Source organism: Myxocyprinus asiaticus, chromosome 39 (genome assembly GCF_019703515.2).
Source record: "Myxocyprinus asiaticus isolate MX2 ecotype Aquarium Trade chromosome 39, UBuf_Myxa_2, whole genome shotgun sequence".
In the NCBI taxonomy this organism is placed as follows: domain Eukaryota; kingdom Metazoa; phylum Chordata; class Actinopteri; order Cypriniformes; family Catostomidae; genus Myxocyprinus; species Myxocyprinus asiaticus.
Genome location: NC_059382.1, coordinates 22,198,544 through 22,222,985, shown reverse-complemented (window position 1 = coordinate 22,222,985; position 24,442 = coordinate 22,198,544). Strand labels below are relative to the sequence as shown.

The 24,442-nt window shown below is 36.5% G+C and overlaps 1 protein-coding gene across 14 annotated transcripts in view; it reads right to left on the bottom strand.

The window, feature by feature from the left end:
- Nucleotides 1–20,915, bottom strand: part of LOC127429835 (phosphatidylinositol-binding clathrin assembly protein-like) — a 29,992-nt gene extending 9,077 nt beyond the window's left edge. For 7 of the 14 annotated variants that reach the window (XR_007895362.1, XM_051679099.1, XM_051679101.1 and 4 more), the window contains exons 1-13: nucleotides 20,381–20,915; nucleotides 12,536–12,678; nucleotides 12,329–12,404; nucleotides 12,087–12,189; nucleotides 11,638–11,731; nucleotides 11,364–11,475; nucleotides 11,084–11,190; nucleotides 10,954–10,995; nucleotides 6,226–6,311; nucleotides 5,958–6,081; nucleotides 5,490–5,623; nucleotides 3,887–3,978; nucleotides 3,593–3,745 (exon numbers count right to left, since the gene is read on the bottom strand). Coding sequence is in view for 12 of the 14 variants with exons in the window: in XM_051679099.1 (XP_051535059.1) it covers nucleotides 3,593–3,745; nucleotides 3,887–3,978; nucleotides 5,490–5,623; nucleotides 5,958–6,081; nucleotides 6,226–6,311; nucleotides 10,954–10,995; nucleotides 11,084–11,190; nucleotides 11,364–11,475; nucleotides 11,638–11,731; nucleotides 12,087–12,189; nucleotides 12,329–12,404; nucleotides 12,536–12,678; nucleotides 20,381–20,510 (1,396 nt within the window). In the remaining 2 variants the exon portion in view is untranslated. The remainder of the gene's footprint in view (nucleotides 1–3,592; nucleotides 3,746–3,886; nucleotides 3,979–5,489; nucleotides 5,624–5,957; nucleotides 6,082–6,225; nucleotides 6,312–10,953; nucleotides 10,996–11,083; nucleotides 11,191–11,363; nucleotides 11,476–11,637; nucleotides 11,732–12,086; nucleotides 12,190–12,328; nucleotides 12,405–12,535; nucleotides 12,679–20,380) is intronic. The other 7 variants (XM_051679105.1, XM_051679107.1, XM_051679106.1 and 4 more) reach the window with 2 other exon arrangements.
- Between the last annotated feature and the right edge of the window lie 3,527 nt (nucleotides 20,916–24,442).

The window sequence follows — 24,442 nt, the reverse complement described above, 5'->3', positions numbered from 1 at the left end:
CAACAATACATCAATGCCTACTTTACCTTATCACTTCTGTAGTCCCACCCAGTGACATGTTAATGAGAGTACTGGTCAGTCAAGAGCAGAGAGCCAATCATAACAGTGGGCGTTTACTGTCAAGTCTTAAAGGAGATGCAGCACTAAAACCAAGCTTTTCTGACAGAGGGTCAAAATGCTGGTGGAAACTGATCACGTTTTATATGACTGCTTTTTGTGCAAAAAACTTTACTAATATTATAAGTGAACCTAAAGGAACATATTAAAATAAAAAAGCATGTAATGACCCCTTTAAGATTGAATAATGCAAGACATCTCCTTTTGTGTTCTGCATAAGAAAGTCATACGGTTATGGAACGAAATGAGGGAAATTTACATTTTTGGGTGAACTATTCCTTTAAAAATACAAACACCCTCAACAGACACACCGAAGATTTTATAAATGTCCATGACTTTTTCAGCTCTGGAAATCACAAAAATTCATTGATATTTCCAAGATTTCAATTAAAAGTGCTGTAAGTGATTTTAGCTGTTTTGGAATTTCCACCAGACTAGCCGTTGAATTAGCCACACCCCCTCTTTCCAAATCCCCACACTCCAAAGACACACGCTAGAGACTAGGGCTCTCACGAGTATTAAATTTGACTGATGATTAATTGTCAAACAAATAATTGCGATTATGATGATTAATTGTCTGTTTTAGGGCTATGGCGATTCATTGTCTCTTTAAGGGCTTACACGATTAACTGTCATATAAATGGTCATATTTTTTAAGCTGTGCTTTTTTTCTGCATGTGTGCTTCATACACCTTATGAAGTCATTTTTATTTAACTTGAAATATATATAGCAAATAATAAAATAGGAATATATGGTTTCCTTTTAAGGCTTTAAAAATTTCTGAATTACATGAGAAATTATGTTTTAAAAATCAAAATATTTCTAAATACTTAAAATATGTCTCTCTTTTTGGTCAACTTTAGTTTTGGTCAATTTTACATTTACACTTTGAACTCATATTTTTATATTATAAATTTGTAAAAAAATTAAAAATAATTTGTATTTATATTTTATTATATTTATATAAAATTGTATTATAATCTGCAATAGTTAAATATTTCTGTCCTAATTCCTTCACTTTCGCACATTATTATTATTTTAATGCTCTGATTAAACCCACGGGCCCTTATTTGTCATGAAGCAAAACCTTTGAGATTTAATTTCATAAATTTATCACTCCACAGAAATAGAGTAAGCTGCGTCTCCTCCTCTGTGTCACTGCGTGTCATTAACACTGCGTGTATGAACCAGGAACATTTGCCATTACACAATCGTTTAAAGTGAAGCCAAAATGCTCTGCGTTCACTATCACTGGTTATACTTGTTCGTTTATGTTTTTGCAGGAGTCTCTGCTGCCAGTGTGCGCATCAGAGTGCTTTGCGCTCTTCCGGACAGGAGCTGGTTGACATCTGCGGTGCTGCTCAGTGATACTCGGACTTCAACTGAATGACACACAAAACGCACCGTTTATGGCATTTATATAGTATATTCGCTTAAAATGACCCTTTTTGGGCATTAAAATGTGATTAGAATTAGAATGCCCAATAATCGCGGTTATCTCAAATAACCACAGTTAGATCAAATAACTGCGATCAGATGGTTATTTAATAGTCGCAACAGACCTATTAAGAGACCGCTGTGTTGGAGCAGATGGAGGGGGGAGGGTCCCCCTGAGCATTTCACCGTCCGACCCTGAGCGTTTTGCGGGAGCAGGACAATGTATCGGCACTTATACAAGCATATATGTGCTTCCCAGTGAATGCGCACAATGATTTACAGGCAGGTAGTCTTCTAATTGGCTAAACAAATGATCTGACCGCTGCCAGCGGACATCTTTTCCCCTGCTGTTTACTTAGACTAAGGCTGTTACAGAGACAGATGTGATATTTCATGGCACCTTTTTCAGTGATTTAAGTTATTTTAATTAACTTTTCAAAGTCAAATTTCTTTTTAGTGTTTTTTTTATTGAATGTGCGATCATGATTATGTTTTTGTTTTTTTATATATATATAATTATAATTTTGAATGAAAAAATAAAAAATTTAAATTTAATAAAATAAAATGTTGTACAGGTTGCGATAAGACAGGGGGCCCAGAGTGCTAAGTTGTCAGGGGTCCCAAAAATCCTAACAGTGCCCCTTCTGACAGGTAATAGAGGCATTTTCTGTATGTCAATTCATAAAAACATCACTTACACACCTTTAAATATGTGAACCCTGTTTAAAACATCCCATATGAAAGCTATGACAGTTGATTTAAATGGGACACTATAAGGTTATGAACAATATTATTACTGGTACATTAATTATTCTTCATTCCTTAAAGGGATAGTTCACCCAAAAATGAAAATTCTCTCATCATTTACTCACCCTCATGGTATCCCAGATGTGTATGACTTTCTTCTGCAGAACACAAATTAAGATTTTTAGAAAAATATTTCAGCTCTGCAGGTCCATACAAGTGAATGGGTGCCAAAATTTTGACACTCCAATAATCACATAACGTCAGCATAAAAGTAATCCACATGACTCCAGTGGTTAAATCCAAATCTTCTGAAGTGACATTATAGGTGTGGGTCAGAAACAGATAAATATTTAAGTCAATTTTTGCTTGTAATTCTTCTCCCTGCCCAGTAGGTGGCATATGTATGAAGCATGAGAATCACCAAAAACACAAGAAGAAGAATGTGAAAGTGAAAGTTAAAGTGCAGCCTGACTAAGCAGGGAGAATTTATTGTAAAAATTTACTTAAATATTGATTTGTTTCTCACCCACACCTAACAAATCGCTTCTGGAAACATTGATTCAACCAATGGAGTCATATGGATTACTTTGATGCTGACTTGTGTGATTTTTGGAGCTTCAAAATTTTGGCACCCATTCACTTGCATTGTATGGACCAAAAGAGCTGAGATATTCTTCTAAAAATCTTCATTTGTGTTCTGCTGAAGAAAAAAAGTCACACATATCTGGGATGGCATAAGGGTGAGTAAATGATGAGAGAATTTTCCTTTTTGGGTGAACTTTTCCTTTAACAATAACGGTAGTCGGATTTTATGATATATGAACTGATTTTCTATGTTGGAAATTGGGCAAAGTGATCCACATAGTATATAGTCTGCTACATCATCTTTATTTTTGCATTCAACATATAAACTTGCATTTTTTTTAATTTTTTTTATTCAGATCTCCTGGTCTCACACTACCTACAACTGCTTAATTTTAGGCTTGATTAAATATCTGTACAGTCTGCTAAAACAAAGCTTTGTGTTAACCAACATTCAGAGACTTGATTTCAGCACTGCCACTAATTTAGTCTCCAATTACAGACTGCATTTTTACTCAAAGGTCGACATAAACTCTTGCCTGGGGATAAACAGACTTAGTGAAAAACAGCGTGACCAAACTTAATCAGAGGACTCCTGATTTGACGCAACAGGATACTGAGTATGCGAAACAAGGGGGACTTTCAGTGACCAAAAACTCTAATAAAACACTTTGGATGGGTGGGGAGAAGAAACTAAAGCGTGTTTACCACCAAATATCTCATGACCTGACGTCCTAGAGGAGAAACTAACACCATCGGATGACATAACGGGTAGATGTGCACCATCAACAACAAGTTTGGTTAGGAAAGGGTTTAGGTTTGGAATGGAGTCATCGACAGCTTCAGAAGAAGAGAAAGGATCTGAGCAGGCAAAAGGAGAAAGAGACAGAAAGAGTCGAACAGGAGGACATTAGAACGAGACTCAAGTTAACACAGAGAAAGCTACAGCATGCTGAATCTGTGAGACATCACATGCAAAGGACATATTTTAGATGAGACTACCTCCCCATGCCGTGGCCACTGAGGGTCCCGGCTGCATGCTTGGCTGAAAGTTAGTCTGCAGGTCAAAGAGGTCACTCTCCATCTTCAGGGCACTGAGGGTCAAATAAGAGGATTACAAAAATATCACCTGATCACAAAGAAATGTAAAAGAATTTTGAGTCTCAGTATATCAGTGTTGCTAGGATTAAACATGTTTGGTATATATCCAGGCTGATCGCACTGTGAATTCGGCGACAGTAGGTCGAAAGTTCTGCAGCTGAAATCGGTCTGTGCTTATTGAAAATCAAGTCACTGCCCCCAAGTTGTCGAAGCTGGAAGTGTTGTTGAACGTATGGACATACGTGAGTGAAATGTCCACATTGGCACCAAAAGCAAGAATTTTTGTTGTAAATGATGTAATACAGCCAACAGGATTACTCCCTTACCCAAACTAAAACCTAACTGTCAGTGAAGTAAAAAAATTCTTTTAGATTGAAAAGAATTTCAGAATTTCAGAATTTGAGTTGAGATAGCAAACAGAAAGTAGAATTGTACTCCAATTGTTTTCAGAATTTGAATTTAAGGAAGTAGACTTAAAATGCTTAAAAACTGCTGTAAATGCAGCTTTTAACAAAGTATTTCATTTATCATTCTGAATTACCCATAAACAGGCTTTCCAACACTCAACATATGGGGTATTTCCGGAAACATTATAAAAATGTGGATTTACTACATGTACATTTATCTTCCTGTCATACCAAATAATCATTCAACATTCAGTGGGGTGTGGCCAATCCAATTTAAATTCCAACTCATGATCTAAAAGGGAGACAATTCTTAAATTCCTTTTAAAGGGATAGTTCAGCCAAAAATGAAAATTCTGTCATTTACTCACCCTCATGCCATCCAGATTTGTGTGACTTTCTTTCTTCTGCAGAACCCAAACAAAGATTTTTTGAAAAATATCTCAGCTCTGTAGGTCCATACAATGTAATGGAATAATGACCAAAACCTTAAAGCTCCAAAAAGCATAAAAGTAATCCATACATCTCCAGTGGTTAATGTCTTCAGAAGTGATCTAATCGGTGGGTCAGAACAAACTACAATGTAACTTCCCTTCACTATAAATCTTGACATCAGCAGTATCCTTGGCAGTTTCAAGCTGATTACACTTCCTAGCGCCATCTAGTGCTCTGTGCATGCATTAAGCACTAGGAAGTGTAATTGAGCATTAAATCATTATTGTGCCTAGAGACTGCAATGGCAAGGTGTACGGTGCAAAAGGAGTTTGATTTTGGTCTGTTCTCACTCAAAAATGACTGGATTGCTTGAAGACATTGATTTAAACACTTAGTAGTCTAATGGACTACTTTTATGCTACCTTTGTGTGCTTTCTGGAGCTTCAAACATTTGGTCACCATTCACTTGCATTGTATGGACCTACAGAGCTGAGAGTTTCTTCTAAAAATCTTAATTTGCATTCTGCAGTCATACACATCTGGTATGGCATGAGGAGTAAATGATGAGAGAACATTCATTTTTGGGTGAACTATTCAATTAAATTCTGCTGAATTTTGCCCAACCCTGGCTACAGCACATTCTGTGAGTTAATATCTAGGCAAACCCATTGGAGCAGCTGGGAGTGCAGAACAGGTCTATGGCAGGAGCTGTGCTGATGCATGCTGCTGTGGTGGAGACTGGAGAAGTGTCAGTTGTAGCAAATGAAGGCCTCTTGGAGAGCTCTTTCAGCCTCTGTTCCTGTTTATATAAAGCACACAAAGTCCTGTTGAAATCGCATGTAACGCATGTTAACAAGGCAGAGCTGTATACACTTGTTTAGGTGTTAGCACTTGTGCAAGTGGGCTAAAAATTAAATATTAGAACAGAAGATTAGAAATAGGTAGATTTTTTTTATAATTCAAAAACACTGGTAGATAACATGGAATGAAATGTACATGGACTGACATATAAAATAACAACAACAGTTTACATTTTATGAATGTGATGCTTAAAAAACCACAAACAGTCCACAACAAAAGTTGCCAACAGAAACGGTGGGAAATCATTGAATACATGTGCTCCTGTAATGTACCTTTAGAGCTTTCAATCGTGCCTGCTCCTCTTCCAGAGCTGCCTGCTTTTCTCTTTCATCCACTTTGGTGAAAGACATGCCAGTGTTGGCCAGAGATGACACCGCATTGGAGAGTGTGCTTGCCCTACAAAAGTTGAAGAGAAATAAATTGGGCTTCTGATGAGAAATTACACCTACACTATCCTGAGCTACTGCAGTATATAAGGTTTATCAAGTCCTTTCAACATAATGCCTCTTTTAAAACAAATGCCTCATTTGAAAGACCCACCTGCTGGCGGCAGTGGAGTCTTTAACCTTCTTTCCTTCTAATGAAGCCAAGTGTTGCTCCAGAGCATCCAAAAGACTGCTGGGGGCCTGAGGGAATGCAAAACATTTACTCAGGAATATTGCACTGTTTGAACCAACACATCATTGAAAGGACAGTAAAGAGCTTGACATACAGTATATTGATAATAAGAAAAAAACAGTGCAAAGGAGTGCAGAAAAGAGTAAAAAAATAAGTACTTACACAAACTGTAAACTGAAGGAGGACAGAAGGTGGAAAGATAAAGTGAAAATACAGAACATAAAGGTGGTCTTGGTCAGACATACAGTGCATGTATTTCAAAGCAGCAATCTGCTCTTAATTATGGCTATGATGGTATTTATTCTGATTATATACTCTATCATTTCCATGTGTCCATGTTTAACGCTTGTGCACTGTTTGTTTTAGACTTGTATTGTTTGTGGTCAAATTTGACAGAAAACAATAAACTTGTAATTCTTTTATTTTTATAAAAGAAATGTAATAATACTAACTTTAGTTATGTAAAAACACTAAAGTTGTGCATTTGCATATTCAAATTAATTCCACTATAGTAAAAACCTACACTTCTCTACGTTGAAATGAAGAAAATATAAGAATGTGTCATGTATTGGGGGCAGACTGCTGCCAAAAATGACATGAAATGACAAGTATAACTAGTAGATGGCTGCAGAGATCCACTAATTCATCCCTTGTAACAAGAAGAATTTGTGTGTGTGTTCTGCATTGTGGATGTGTTACAGTCTCACCCCATCATTTCTGTCAGTGTGTGTTTGCATTGTGGCTGAATTCTTGATTTTATTTGAAAAAAATATTAAATTGTAGTCTCGCCCATTCATTTCCTATGGTCTGTCAAATTTGACCATGAACAACACAAGTGTCGCTTTATTTGTCATGTGGCCTAAACTAATCAAATCCAGTCCACATTTCTGTGTTTATATGGCAAGAGTATGAAAAGTAACCAACCAACAAAATCTATTTTGGTAAAAAATGACCGAACAGTGAACAAAAGTTAAAGGGATAGTTCACTCAAAAATGAAATTCTGTTATCATTTACTCACCCTCATGTAGTTCCAAACACATATGAGGCAGAATGGCTAACAGCATTTGTCACCACTCACTTTCATTGTACTGCAAACAAGAGCACCGTCTACATTCTTCAGAATTTGCCCTCTTGTGTTCCCCAGAAGAAAAAAAAAACGTCACACGGGTTTGGAATAACATGAAGGTGATTAAATGTTAACAGAATTTTTTTGGGGGGTGAACTATGCCTTTAACATTAGCCATTATGACTCGGTCCTACATGTGTTATAATGCAATTCACGGGAGCCACAATCTACTAGGGCTGCAACGGTACATGTATCTGCGCTGAACTGAATGGATACAGGGCTTTCGGTATGGTAGATAAATGCATGTGAAGTTTATATAGCTAGTTCGCTATTTTTCCCAACTGTGATGGAACTTGACAAAATATAATATTTCAGACTTGAATACGCCAGAGATTGAAGAACCACTGCATCTCTAAAAGTTGTTGTTTGGGAGCATTATGTTTTCGCAGTAAACTACAGTAATACTGGGTAACGAGTAGTGACAGGATGAAGGCTGTGTGTTGGCTCTGTTTTACCGAAGTCGGGTATGTCAGGAAGCACATATAACATGATGACTTATTTGCGCCGACATCATCACATGTCTCTTGATCTATGGGAGCAAAACATAAACAGCCTATGCAAGTTGGTCTCGCCACGGCATTCAAGCAGCCTCTCGCTGCAAGCTCAGACAGAGCTAAAGCGATAACGAACGCCATAGGATTATTTATTGCTGCAGATATGCGACCATTCTCAGTCATAGAGAATACCGGTGTGACAGATCTCTTGCTACTTTGAAGGAGGAAGCGGGAGCCGGGTGAACAATCCAACATGAGTTTTATTTTTACACTTTTCAGCGTCAACCAACAAGTTGCTTTTCAGCACAACATAAAATGAATGAACACACAGAACACTCTGCTACGTGTGTCTCTCTCCTCCAGCAATCCGGACACCCTTTTTGTCCCTCTCAGCTCTCACTGTAACACAGAACATCTGTTAGAAATAATTTCCCACAGGTGTCAATCCTTACCGTTCTTCCTCTCCCGGCCTCGCTCTCCACAAATGTCGCTCGGCCACGCCCACATCACCACAACCGGATTTAAGCATCCGCTTAACGTGCTTCAGCCCCGTTATAAAGTTCCTACAAGAACGCATTTCAGCAATTCTGTAGTGTCTGCTATATATAAACAAGCACGTGCTGTAATTGTCCATTAATTGTCTTCTCCTCTGATCATTCTGATTTTCCTGAAAACAAACTTGAAAACTGAGTGATAAGCAGAGCTGCTCGATTATGTCAAAAATCATAATCATGATTATTTTGGTCAATATTGAGATCACGATTATTTAACATGATTACTCATTGACTTTGGAAACGTCATGCATTTATTGAACTTTAAAAAAAAACTTGTCTTTTTAACAGTGGATTTCCTTGACCTTGAAATGTAAACTGCACTGGGTAAGGGAGCAGGCTATTGTCATGATAATTATTTTATGTTACGTATGGTAGTCAAATAAAGAAAAGTCTCCATCGCAACCATTTACCGCAGGGATGCTCATAGTTTTATGGAATGAGGTCTACTTTTTCATCATGTTATTGCAGCAAGATCTACCATGTACAATAAAGGCTATACATTATCACAATACCAAAAGAAAAGTCGTTAGTGGTTTCAAGTTCTTAAGTAATTATTCAAGACTAGTAAACAGTCAGTAATAAAATAACAATAAAAAAACAGCAATGAATAGTAATAGATAAAAAATAATAGAAAAAAAATTCAAATTAAGAAAATTCAGTGCTTATTTAACAGCTTTAAAAGTTTTTAACAGCAGTAGGCTATCATGTATTCAAGTAAACATTCAGAATGAAATGCAACATACTACTAATGCAAACTACTACTGGTCTTTACTGTATGATTATAATACATTAATACTTTTTAAAGCCACTAAAGTTACCCAGTCAAGAGCAGTGAGCATTTTCTTGTTTATTATAATGACACACTACACTAGACAGCAGCAGGTATATTAGCTTACATTTATACTTACAAGTCCAACATTTTAATACAAATCTGCTTTTTTCTCCACTGTTTACATTCACATCACTTTCATCACTCTCTGTGTTCACACGAATACCTCACCAAGATGGGCATTTTGGTGGAATTTTTAAATGTATTTGACCGTTCAGGTGTGCATTAACGCGAGCATGTTCGGAACGCACACGCATGTTCAGCACACACACATAAGCTGCCTGTCAATCAATATAGCTGGTTATTTTTTCGTTTTTTCGTCGTTTTAATCAGTCAGACAAGTAAAATTCTCTTTCACTTGCCCCTTCATAAATCCACTTGTCCCAGACAAGCGTTAATGTTGAGCCCTGATTAAATATTGTATTCAACATTCTCCGCTAACAATTTTTTCTTCTGCAGGATAGCTCCTAAAGTAAATGTACGTTGTTTTAAAGGAGTTTTAGATATTATTTTGGAATACAAGCCAAAAAAGACTAATCAAAAATGTATTTTGTTCCAGTGTATAATGGGCTAAGACTACACTCTCTCACCTTTATGTTCTTCGATCCATCTTTATCTCACAAAAAACAAATTTTCATTTCTTAATAGAGCTGTGTATCGCTGTTTTTCTTCATGATAAGATACACAGAGTGAACGTGACATATATTATGATTAACTACATCCCGAGCCATCACGTTATAATCTAGCTGTGGCAAACGAGCGCTAGTGATGAGCGTCCCCGCTCCAGAGTGTGCATCAGCCGGGAAAAGATTCAATCTCTTCCCCGGTCACTTCACGCTACTCATAGATACGGCGCTGACCGCACAGAGAAATGGCAGTTTCGGAGTTTATTTTCATAACCCGCTTCCTTATTATTTTAACTTTAATAAAGGATGCATTAAAGATGCCGGGGTGTTTCATTGCGGCACAATAACCATTTTATCTTGATTATCTTGTTTTCATAATCGCTGGAAGCCAAAATTGTAATTGAAAATAAAATTTGATAGTGATAAGTACAAGTGGTGAGCTGAAAGGCAAAAGATACAGAAATCTGTGCTGTTAATGTCTTAATTTTGTTACAATTATTATAATTGCACTTTTTTTTACTTTTATTATTAGGTTTTTATACAATGTGCATATAAGAGGCTCATAAGTTTTGTATTGTAATTTCGTTGAAGAAATATGCATAGCGCGGTCATGTATAAATGAGCCTTCAGAAGAAGTATTATTGCCCATCAGCCACTGTTTTCAAAATAAATAATTTAAAGAAAGATTCTTTGTTTTCCCTTTCTTTGTGTACCGAAACGTGAATTTTGAGTACCGTTGCAGCCATTCAATCTACTACATTATTAAATCTCTATTCTCAAAACTCCACTGATCCCATAACACCTTTATTTGCTGTAGACAGGGAAAAGTTAAGATAGAAAAAGTGAGAAGCCTTCAGTGACATGCGCATCCTAAAGACCTTCATGCTTCTGGCAATCAGAAATGCATTTGTGCAAGGTAAAGTAAGAGAGAAAGCAGAACTGTTTTGGAAAATACTAAGGAAAGTTAATAATACTAAAAGAGTGAAGGAATTAAAGTCAGGATAAAAAGTAAGGTCTTACCTGGGACAGGTCAGGTATGTCCCCACGGTCTATTCCCACTTGCTGTGAGATGAGAAGAACAAATACGTTGCACAATGCTCTTTTACTGTATTTTACCTTGCTAAACCAGAGCAACACATGAGAATCTTACCTCTGCCACTTTAAGAAACTCTGAAATCCGGGTCATTCGGGTAAGAAATTTCTTGTAGATATCCAGGCCCTCTTTGCACTGAACTTTTTTCATGTCAAAATACTTTTCTGTGAGAGGAAGGCATAAACTAACCCATTACCAATTAGCAATGTGGAGATTTCTGCATGTTGAGTATTAAAATCGATTCCACAGGTTTATATTTCCAGAGTTTAAAATCACTTACAAAAGTCTGTTCATAAAGATAATTCAGAATTGAGAAAATGTACCCTGCAAGACCTACCCAGTAAATTAATTATCCCCTCATTGTAAGCTGCAAAAAGTCGGATTGAGTCTTTGAAGAGAAGCATGAAAGCTGCATTGATAACCCCATTGGTGAGCTCATTGGCATTGACCTGGACAGACACAAATCCTAATTTATTTTTACATATTTGCATGAATGCACTGTAAATTCTGTCCAAGTGCTTTGCATATATCTTAGACGGTGCATCTTGAAACAATGAGCATTGTGAGACATGCATGTAAAGTATGTAGATCAGCCATCAGCTATAACTTACATTAAAGTCAAGAAGCGCATCCATCTGGTTCTGTATAATGGGAATGGTTTTAAGAAGCTTCTCTGTGTTCATGGTTCTCATCACTCCATCCACCCTTAAGGACAAGATTTTAAAATATAGGTCAAATGACATTGGGGGGGATCAGTTCATGGAGGTTTAGTGCATGATCCAGTACAATGACTTCAAGCATAACGTGGCCTGCACAAATCCTGCACTGGATGATCTATGACAAAAACTACAGCTATAGCACAGACTTAAAAAAGTTATTGTATTGAGTGAAGAATTTGCCAGTCAAATGAATCACCGTTTGGGTTACATAATGCACTTAATGCAATATTCAGCACACCAAAAAAAAGAATTTTTCATAAGGAAACTACCTTCACTGCACCTTATTTATGGGTTTAAAATGACATTCTATTAAATGTACAAGGTTTACGTAAATGACTTACCCACGCTTTACTTTTGTAAAGTCAAATGCCACCTGTCGATATGAAACCGCTTTTTCATTCAGATATCGACTATACCTCCGAATGAATGTTGACATATCGTAACCTAGGTAGACAATAAAGACAAAAAAAGACAATAAAAAAATATTTTTCTGTGAAGGTCTGTAAAATAATGGAGTAAAAAAAACTATCTAAAGATGTGTACCAAATCACCAAACATCAAGATGGACAGCAGAATACTCTACCTTGTAGACCACTTTTGTCCAGGAAATTACTGAGGTTGAATAATGTGTTCCTGGAGGCCAAGTACTGAATAAACCGCTGCAACCAAAATATAAAAATAAAAAAATAGTTCAGTGCTTAATACTGTTCCCAGATCTTTGTAATAAACGCTTAATTTTGCATGCAAAGAATATGTTTATAAAGTGGACGGGTCTCCCATAGTCACGCACCTCGTTCCCGTATACCATGAGGTGGTGTGTTGTGATTAGGGACTTAAACACGACGACCCAACTGGTGTTGGTGGTCCTCTCAAACAAAGAGTCTGCCAGCTGAGGAATGTTCACATTCATCTCATTGGTACAGTGTATTAGATCTACAATAAAAACAACATTTTCCATTACCAACAGAATCAATGAAACAGATTTCACTGGTATAAGCTTAAAATGTAATAAATAAAAGGATTAGTATTTATTTATAGCAAGACAGGGAAAAATAATCATCTATGTAGTAGAGCTGCACGATTCTGTACAAATTGAGAATCACGATTTGTTTGCTTAGACTAAAGATCACGATTCTCTCATGATTCTGAAGAAAAATGCTTATTTCAGTGATTTACAAAACCTGGACATAAGGGTACAAAACAAAGTAACATGTAATGTACTAGAGGTTCTGACAAAATGTTCCCTGCTTCAATCTATGCAAAAATGCAATAAAGTTGTAAATCAAATATATAAATTTAAAATGTTCTAAGTCCACAAGAGGGCGCAACAAACACAATAAAAAAAAAATCCTGTTAAAAAACTGCATAAAAAATAAAAAATAAAAATAAAACATTTACCTGGTTCTCGCATGCTAAGTAAAAGTAAAACGAGCAGAAAAAAGCTTCATTAACAGTTCTATGTTAACTTGGTATTGCACTTGTAAGCAAATATGCAATAAAACACTGTTATTTTACAAGTTGTTTTAAAATAAATATTAACAATTTAAAATAAAACAATGAGGCCTTCAGTGTTTCTCTTGTAAAAATTGCTTCAATCTTGTGAAGTTATTATTCAAGAGCCAGTAATTAAATAGAGAACAGAGTAAACAGTGCTTTAAGTTTTTTAGCAATAGTAGCAATTAAACATTTAAAAAATTAGAATATAAAACATAAAAAAGTAATTTAATTCAAAATGAACCTTCTTAAATATTTGACACTCTTTACTCTGTGTTTATTAGATATACATCAAAACTGATTTGATGCAGTAAGAGTGCCCGAATGCCTATAACAGACAGCATGCAGCTTATATACATTTAGACATCGAACAGTTCTGACACTTTGAAGTATTTGTCCCGTCTGTTTACACTTTAACAGCTGTTTGCTTTAATATAGCGTCAAGACATTAATCCTGTCTGTTTACACTCCCGTAATTCATTAAGAGCTGATTACATTAATATCGCCTAAGAAAGGTATTTTGATTAAAAACGGTGCAGAGTCTCGTGCAGGAGCACTGCATTCATCACGAGACAAGCACACAGGCAGACACACGCATGTGAGCATTTGAGAGGTAGTGAATTTAGTCAGATCTTGGTAATGCCGGTATTTTTGTAGCATCGGTGGCTATTAAAATACTGAACTGAACAGAGATTATGTCACACTCCTAGCTAATCGTGACTGCACCCTGCAGTTTGTAAAGCACTGTGCTGGACAAACATGTTTGGCTGTTGAGTTTTAGTTTATTCAGCATCTCGTGCAGGAGCGCTGTATTTTGTAGATGCCATATCAAGTTTATCAACATTTAGTCTTGAAGTGAATTTCTAAATGAAATTTGACCGCCTTACAAAGGCATGCCACATGACGAGAACATTAATATACATTGCGGAATCGTTTTCATTTAGAAATGAGATCGAGTGGGTGTCTAAATCGAGATCGCGATCTTTTAGCGATTAATCATGCAGCTCTACTATGTAGATATAAAGTGTGCTTTATGTAAAAGAGCACAGGAATTGCATAGCCCATTACTAACTCCGTATGTTGGTAGATGTTCTTGAAAATGCAATGTAAAATGCACTATTGCAAATATCCCTTTTTTTAAGAGACATGTTGAAGTCCTAATCCTCAAATAACACAAAATAAACTGGGTGCTGCTGACAAACTACTGAGATTTCATTATAATGACATGCTTCCTAAAAACTATCAAAATCTAAATAGTAATAAAAATACATTAAAATTAAGTAAATCATAAAAGAAACAAATAAAGGCACATGTTTACATTCTCATGGGCGACTAAAAACTTTACTGGCACCCTTATTAAAATTTGCTATCCATAGGTCCACCTGGATTTCTCCCGGAGAACGCAGCTTATGTGGTCATGTAAACAAATAAGCGGCATTCTTACAGGTTTTTGAGGAGTGAGCATGTGCGTGAACAGACGCCCAACAAAAAGTCCACACACGGTAAGGATTATTCATTTCTGAGATTACAGTGGGAAAAGAACACAATATAAACTATACCCGTTTATATACACCAATGTAAAATTTTGACTGTCCCTCACGTTCGCGTATACAGTAGGTACACATTCATTGGGGGAATCCCAGAGTAGGGATACCGCAGTGTGAGTATTTAACCGTGAGATTACCTTCTGAGAAAAAAATCACGGTTAACCGGTTTTATGATTATTTGCAATTTTTCTTATTATACAACAGCACTAATGCAAAAAATGCATATCATATTACAAATGAACATCTTAGTGGATGTATTTCTGGAGGAAATGTGGACACTAATGGCAGCCCTACAATAAGAAAACTGATAAATGCACAACAAATAAATAGGAGGTATATAATAACTAGGGATGCACAATATATCGGCGGCTATATCTGTACCGGCCGATAAATGTTCATTTTAAAGTTATCGGTCTGATAATAAGATTTGGACATTATATTAAAGTCGATAAATAATGTTTTTTTCAGGCACATGCTACTCACCATGTGGGTTCTGATTTGTGCCTTCTGGCTTTGCTTTAGAGGATCATACTGGATCTGAGTAAACACTCCATTATACAGTATTTATTTATGTCACATGCATTTTGTTTCTTTTAGTATGTTAAAGCATATTGTTGTGTTTACAGTGAGTTTAAGACTTGCTTGCATTCCTTAGTTTTGTCTTTTCACAGGTTTGAATAAAGTGCAATGTATTATATTTATAAAAGTAGCTCACTTATCAAATTAATTTTAAATTGAAGAGTCGTTATGGTTTTTTGAAATAAAAGGAAGTTGGCCATAGGAATGTAAAATGTATTTAACTGGCTCAATGTAGGCTACATTTGGTAAATGATTTATAAGTTTTAGATGTTTCTTGCAGGTTCCTTGTTTTCTGCAACTGAAGCTGTTTTAAAATAAAAACAATACTCCACTATACATGATTGATTTCATTAGAAGTGCTCCGGATGTGGCTTTATAAGGTGTGCCTTTTGTTTTTGTAATCAGGTACACAAAATGTAGATTTATATCCAGATATACAGTTGAAGTCAGAAGTTTACATACACCTTAGCCAAATACATTTAAACTCATTTTCACAATTCTTATATTTAATCATAGAAAACATTCCCTGTCTTAGGTCAGTTAGGATCGCTACTTTATTATAAGAATGTGAAATGTCAGAATAATAGTAGAGAGAATGATTTCTTTCTTTCATCACATTTCCAGTGGGTCAGAAGTTTTAATACACTTTGTTAGTATTTGGTAGAATTGCCTTTAATTGTTTAACTTGAGTCAAACTTTTTGGGTAGCCTTCCACAAGCTTCTCACAATAAGTTGCTGGAATTTTGGCTCATTCCTCCAGACAGAACTGGTGTAACTGAGTCAGGTTTGTAGGCCTCCTTGCTCACACATGCTTTTTCATTTCTGCCCAAAACTTTTTGAGGTCAGGGCTTTGTGGTGACCACTCCAATACCTTGACTTTGTTGTTCTTAAGCCATTTTGCCACAACTTTGGAGGTATGCTTGGGGTCATTGTCCATTTGGAAGACCCATTTGCGACTGAGCTTTAACTTCCTGGCTGATGTCTTGAGATGTTGCTTCAATATATCCTTAATATTTTCCTTCCTCATGATGCCATCTATTTTGTGAAGTGCACCAGTCCCTCCGGCAGCAAAGCACCCCCACAACATGATGCTGCCACCCCCATGCTTCACAGCTGTTCTTCGGCTTGAAAGCCTCACCCTTTTTCCTCCAGCATCTTCACAAGGTCCTTTGCTGTTGTTCTGGGATTGATTTGCACTTTTCACACCAAACTACGTTCATCTCTAGGAGACCAAATGCGTCTCTTTCCTGAGTGGTATGATGGCTGCGTGGTCCCATGGTGTTTATACTTGCGTACTATTGTTTGTACAGATGAATGTAGTACCTTCAGGTGTTTGGAAATTGCTCCCAAGGATGAACCAGACTTGTGGAGGTCCAATATTTTGTCTGAGGCCTTGGCTGATTTCTTTGATTTTCCCATGATATCAAGCAAAGAGGCACTGAGTTTGAAGGTAGGCCTTAAAACACATCCAAAGGTACACCTCCAATTGAATCCAATTAGCCAATCAGAAACTAATTGTCTAATTGCCTAAAGGCTTGACATCATTTTCTGGAATTTTCCAAACTGCTTAAAGGCACAGTTAACTTAGTGTATGTAAACTTCTGATCCACTGGAATTGTGATATAGTCAATTAAAATTGAAACAATCTGTCTGTAAACAATTGTTGGAAACATTACTTGTGTCATGCACAAAGTAGACTTGCCAAAACTATAATTTGCTAATATGAAATCTGTGGAGTGGTTAAAAAAATTAATTTTAATTACTTCAACCTAAGTGTATGTAAACTTCTGACTTATATATCGGTTATCGGTGCATCCCTAATACTAACAGACGCTCCAATCTACGGCATGACACTGCTTACACGCATCCCGAGCTCAGTGATGTACTTCAATATAACCAGAGTGCTTCAAAAGATTGTAAATGCAAGATTACTGTGGGTGTGCAACATGTAGCCTAATTCAAGGCATCCAACAGTTTTTCTTCTGCAACAGTTAATTAAAGCAATTCGTTGTCTGTCAGACACCCCAACATATCAGCAACAGACTCGAGTCTATAAAAATACTGTCCAGAACACCTTACAAATAAACCTGTGGACTATGCATAATAATGGAAAGATTGCTCACAGCAGGCAATATAAAGTCTAATAATGACTAAAATATACATTTATTGCTGAACGTGATGAATTTGTACAGAAGCATTGCTTTAAATAATGAGGACGAAAGACGCAACTTTTCAAAGTTTACTCGCTGATAGTAACTAAACACGCTCAAACATTACAAAAGTTGCATCTTTTAATTCATCACTTTAAAATCACCACAGCTAAAAATATTAAACTTACTAGTTTGTTGTTGGACGACTAGTGGAGCATCCTGTCTCATTTGTAGGATGTGTATCTTTCTATGACTTCTGCATAATTTACATCTGTCATCTTCATTTAGCTATTTAAATGCTCCCAAACAGCCACTTTTTTGGTGGATATGAGCCTGGTAGATCGAATTCCTCTGTTATATATTGGAGTTTGTGTGTTTAAGCCCCAGTTTCATTTGAATTGAAAGTTCACGTTCAGTCCGCAACACCTGGCTAAGCACCACACGGCCACCATCTGTAACCATAGCAACAGCTCCAGTATCCACACAGGCACAAGAGTTTTTACATTTAGTTTAACAAAATCTTATGAATAACTCTTTATATGATATAGTTATACATTATATATATTATTTTTGCCATTTCTAAATAAAGAATTTCACGATTTTTAACAGTGGATTCTAAATTCTTGCAGTTATATTAACCGTGACATTTTTAATCGCGGTTAATAGTGAAACCGTATAATCATGGAATCCCTATCCCATAGTTTATGTAAGAGGGAAACCCCACAATTGCAGTGCAATTCTGCTGCAGGTCGCAATGGAAAGTTAAGGAAACAGACACAACAACAACTCTGGAACATTTGGAAATAAAGCTAAGCAACGCAGAATAAGATAGCAAAGTCTTCCTTGGATGCCATGTTTGTTAATTACATAAGCGTCGCAGGGAAATTATGTTGCTGTGGAGAAAGCTGCTTATGGACCGAGCTGCAGGTATACAGGAGTAACGAGTATGTGATTTGTACAGTGCATGTAAAGTACATAACTGAGGTTGTGGGGAATACCCATAAGCTCTTGCACTTGAATAATTTAAGCATGTTTGTTTACTCAAAAGGAACTTATGTGGGCATGTTATTAAGAATTCATAGAGATTTCAGCTACTATTAGTATTGATGTTTTACTGTAAATAGCTGTTTTATGTGAGGTCACCATTAGGGTGATTAGTGTTCCACTAGTGGTCAACTTGGATCCTGTTCAAGCCTTGTAATTTTTCCTTGCACATGTGATAGGGATGTGCGCGGATAGTCAACATTCAGTATATCACTATTCGGTTATTCTACATGTGCAATAGAGGTCTTCAACCTGACCTGAACTCGACGTCCTGAAAAACCGTCAGGTTTGGGTCCGTTTTTCAAGTATAGTGTGAGTTAGGGGCGGTTCAAACATGCTTTTTGTGCATCTGCGATGTTTCTCTATGTACTGTTAACACGCTGGACGGACATCTTTGACAGTTGCACTGAATCTCACTGTTTTTTCTTTCAGCGTCTCGCGCAAGACCGGCAAATTTTTAGACACCAATTAAAGTTAAAAAGAACTTTACAATATATATAAACGTATTACAAAACACCTGCATTGTTTCATTTGTTGCACTGCGCTGCTTTCTGAAGAAGTTCAGGTTGCAATGAAGAGGACTGTAACTGTTACATCATTAAACATGATTCCAGGTAGACAAGACAGTGAAGCTCACATCATCAGTCTTCTGTGAGATAATGGAGACGAGTGCAGGAAAGACGGAGGAGTTGTTATTGTCATCGATTTCACTGTTCTATATCATGTTTCTGTAACAACTTACATGGATATAATAAAACAGTGATGTGTGTAAAACCGTGTCAGAAATTGTCAGCATTCTGAGTGAGTTTGATTGATACACTGAAAGATCAATCTTTGTGTTGATAATTGATATATTGCATTGAGTATTGATGCAGTTTATAAAATTTTCCCGTCCAGAATGCTCATTTTTGTAAACTGATTTCTTATCAAACTGGATAATGTACCAGAAATTGTCAACAACGTTAGTGAGTTTAATGCATATATTAATAGATTGTTCGTCTTGTTCACGATAGGATGCATTGAGCACACCTGTAGTTTATATAAAAACACTCTCCCCTGCAGAATGTTCATTATTAGAGGCAAAACAAATGATGTCTTATAATGCTGTCAAAACACAAAGAAATAACTGACACCCCTGACTGAGACAGATGTAATTAGAGGTCTATTCTCAATTAGAGAGCACCACAGACTTACTAGGCTGGCACTCTTCCAGCACTGCTTTAAGAAGGTGCAAAAATTCACTGACATCACCTACAACCTTGTTCTGTGATGTAGCCAAATGGGCATTGTGCAATGCAGCCAAGACTTGTAACACATCAGAAACATATGAAACATCTCCCTAACATTAACCTGGACACAATGGCTATTATTACTAATGTATAACAACCCAATCAGCAGTATTGGGAATGAACTGGCCTAATGTACAAAAGAAAAACAACATAGTATGACAATGCTGTGGAGATCTGTTTGAACGTATAATAAACTTTTTTAGCACTACAAAAGAAATACAATTGTAAAATCATCAGATTCACCGGATCAAATTTGACTACAAACATATGACATTTTTTCTTAAATAAAATTCATTGCACACGCACTGATCTGCTTCAACAAAGTTTAATGTAATACATGTTTTCTAATAAAAGGCCGGTATTTCCAATATTATAAGAGGAGTCTGTCTGAGCACGTTAGCTTAGCACAACCAGGGCCTGTCCCTTGAGCAATAGCCTAAAAATACAAAACAATCAAATCAGCAGCTGTAAAAAGACGAATTATCGCACGTTCATAACGCTTAATATAACCTATGTCGCGTGTGATACTTACAATCCAAATGTTTCTTTTTAGGGCCCATAATTTCGTGCGTTGTTGCCTTGCACACTGTTTTGGACACGGCTGATCCAGTAACGCTGTGCTGAGCAGCAGTTATCCTGTCCGTAATGCTCTGCCCAGACATCTTCAAAGCTCTCCAGCGATCAAGTAAGGAATAGTAAATATGTGTATTTAAAATCGTGATGCTACTCAGTTGCCACCCTCGTTCACAGTTCCAGGTCGACCTCCTAGCGTACGCAACGAGTACACGGGGAGACAAAGATGGGAAGCCTTCTGGAATACAGTCATCCACTGCGCGAGACGATGAGGAATCCAGAAATGATGTTACTGAATATCTCCCGCGGAATCGTTACATTGTTACTCTTTTTAAACGCGCGTTCTAAAGGTTCGTTGGCTGACTCATCTGTCATACCTGTCTCGACACTAATCCTGCCGTTTAACCGCCGCCTGTGTTATTTTAGTAAACCCGCAGGATTGGAAAGCAGCGAAGGCATTGAGTGAAATGGCGGGCCTGTGCTGTTCCATGAGAGCTGGGTGAATATAGGACACTGCCCGCTGATGCTGCTACTGATCCAGGATCAGGCAGTGCTGCCGTCACCCACACCTTACTCATTATACATGCATTTGATTTGTGAGGGAATAATGTAGCAAAGAATATATAGTCACTTATATTTCCACATCTAGACGTAATTTATTTTATTTAGCCTACTGATTAAAAGTTTTTTCCCCTCATAATTTTTTGCTTTTTAAATATATACTTTATACTTGAATTGTAATTCTGAATAATCACTGGTTTCCTAATAATAAACATAATTTAAAAAAAGACTAGTAAGTGAAATATGAAATATAAAGACAAGTAAAGGCTCCAGTTCACTGTTTCTGTCCACATATGAAACCTTTAAAAGGAGCCTTAAAAGAAATCTCCTTCACAATAATTTACCAACAGGTTTTCTATTCCTTTTTTTTTTTTTCAAAGAGAAATGTGCTACTAATTTCATGAGTAGAAGACATGTCTTTCAGAAGAGCTTCTGATTTAGAAGATTGTTTTAAATAGTTAAATAATGATTTTAAACCAGACTAGCCATTCCAGACTTTAGTGACCCAGAACCTCATTCCACCCACTGCACTTAATACATTTTTTGGGAGTTGTGCCCACACCTATAAATAGTTTAGCGCGCGTGCGCGCACACACACACACACACACACACACACACACACACACACACACACACATGTTGGTGCAGCTATCATTATGAGGACTCTCCATAGACATAATGGTTTTTAAACTGTACGAACTATAGATTCAATCCCCTAACCCTAACTCTCACAAAAAACTTTCTGAAGTTTTACAGAAATATGTCCTCATAAACCACATTTATTGCATAATACCCTTGTAATTACCAGTTTGTAACCTAAAAAAAAGTCCTCGTAAACCACTTAAACCTGCCCACTCACATACACACACACACACAAAGCCAAAATTGCATAAAATATATTTTTTATAATGGCTTAAGTACCTATCCACAATATTCCTGAATCCCATGATGCTTTGCGAGCGATGTGGGTGGAACTTCTGGTTAAACATAAACTATCTTTAAGTACTAAGCAGCAATAAAAATGACAGAAATTTGAGAAAAATGAATTATAGCGAGGCGATATTGTTCTTCCCCACCTATCTGTTAATGATTATGGGTTTGAGGATGATGGCCAGATATAGAAGCATTTTAGGTATTTTGTTGAGTCTTTATCCATCGATGGAAGAACCTGAGCAGACTAACCTGAAAAGCTATGTAGCCTTAGTGCCTTCACAACTGTAAAGTTGGACATGTTTTGAGAACTGTAGATAATTTATTTTAAAGCATATACTGAGTCTAGTCAGAACCTGAAGAGTTTGTTATACCGAGATTATGTACTTACTGCAGATACAGAGGAGTTCCAGACAGCAGGTTGCTCGTGTATTACAGGACTCAGGCAATGAGACTGTCATTCTGCCATTTTCCAGATAAAATACAAGTATTTTGTGGGAGATGACTGTGTAGAAAGCTCAATCTAGCTTTATAATTGTTAGTTTATATACATAATCTCTGTATCTAAATGCTATAACCTACATGAAATGTTTTAGTGTTGACTGAACAACTGATCCTGTTGATAGATTGAATTTATTGTCCTTGTGTAGGAAATAACAATGTATTAGCAGCGACACAATAAACTGTACCATACAAAAAGAACTACATGCAATACATATAAACATATTTATTTGGACATACAGTACATTATAAACATTGTACACAAAAGTTCAATATTCCCTGTAAAGTAACTATAAAACAGTATGTATTATTAAAAGTACTGTACAAATACATTTAATTGATACTGAATTAATGTCCACACTGTTTTCCAAATCATCAAGCAGGAAAAATGCAGGAAAGAGGAAAATCAGAATACAGTTAATTTCAAACATGTCTCATCTAATAATTATGGTCTTCCACTGTAGAATTGATCCATTTAGCATCACAGCATGAAAACAGTTGAAAACATTCACAGACAGTTCAGGAAAACACTGTTCCATTTTATACTCAGTAATAATGCCATTTCAAAACATGTGAAGCATTCACAAAAAAGATGCTAAATAGAAATGAACAAAATGTCTAATGAACTTTCAGCACATGCGCACACACCTGTACAATAATGCTATAATTTATATGTAACTCATTGCACTCCATTTCTGATCGTCTATCGTAGCTGGACCGTCATGGTGGATAATATAAGTAATCCCTGCTGTTAACTTCTTGCCAGTTAAGTGAAAAGAGCACAGGAACAAATTATTCTAAAGCTTTTTCAAACAGATGTTTCTAAGTCAATCCTTCTGTAGGCAGCCAATGGAAGAAGCAGCATCTGGGACTGGAGCGCTTTGCTTTGCGAGTGGTTTCTGATCATAACATTGCTGTTTTAGACAAAACTTTAGTTTCGCTTGATTATTAGGATAACCATTAACTGCACACTTTGTCCGGGACATTTTTAAGACATCTTACAACATTTAAAAAGCAAGACTCTAACCGCATGACACGCAAGTAAACAGTGACTGGTGTTACAATTTATTTAGTTCCTGAAATATTTAGTTCCAGTGGGCGGAGCATACATGAATATTCATGAATTACCCTGACATGCGTGTTGAAGTGGAACTGAAAATGTTGACGCACCACCGTCATGACTTTCAACTTATTTCGAAAAGGTATAAATTTCAGTGTCGAACGAAGTATGTAATAACTACAATATTCAGATATTCGTAACAGTTTGCAGTTTATAAATGCAATATGTGTTTTGATTAGTTTTGTGTTCCTGAATACAGCATTTACTGAAGTAGGTATAAGGCAAAATTAGAGTACAGCAGAGCAAACTTTAGCAAATACAAATACAGTAGTCTACAGTTATCGTGCCTTGTTTTTCTTTCATATCTTTAATTTCATATTTCTGTTAGTTGTTATCATTAACAACAACGACTAAAATAAACATGCAGAAGTATCTGTGATTTAATACAATTTTCGTAACCTACCTTGGTGTGATTATTCTGTGTCACTCTTTATTTCTTGCTCATTTTGTAAACAGGCTATGACTATAGGACTAATAGCTTAGTACCACATGCGAACATGAAATAGACACTGTTGTCTGTTCTTTGACCATGTGTTGCACTGTGGACAATATACAACCTCTTTCAGTCATTTCATTTAAAAAGGTCTTCATAAGTATGTATTCACAGGTGTTCTTCTCATTTCTTATTTTCAAGTTTAGCCAGTCTATGTATAATGAGAAAGTCATCTGCTGCACACACTAAAGGCATGTTGCACCAATTCCGGCCTTCTGTATTATCAGTTATATAAATATTAGTCACATGAAACAAAGTTACCAAAGCCTAATAATTTGAGGAAGCAGTCACAATGAGCATGGCTCTTCTTGGTAAGATAATGAAAGCTTCAAAAACATTGTACGAAATTAAACACAAGATTAGCAAGTGCCCCAGAAAATAGTTTATTTGGCACACTGGACAAATTAAACAGCCTC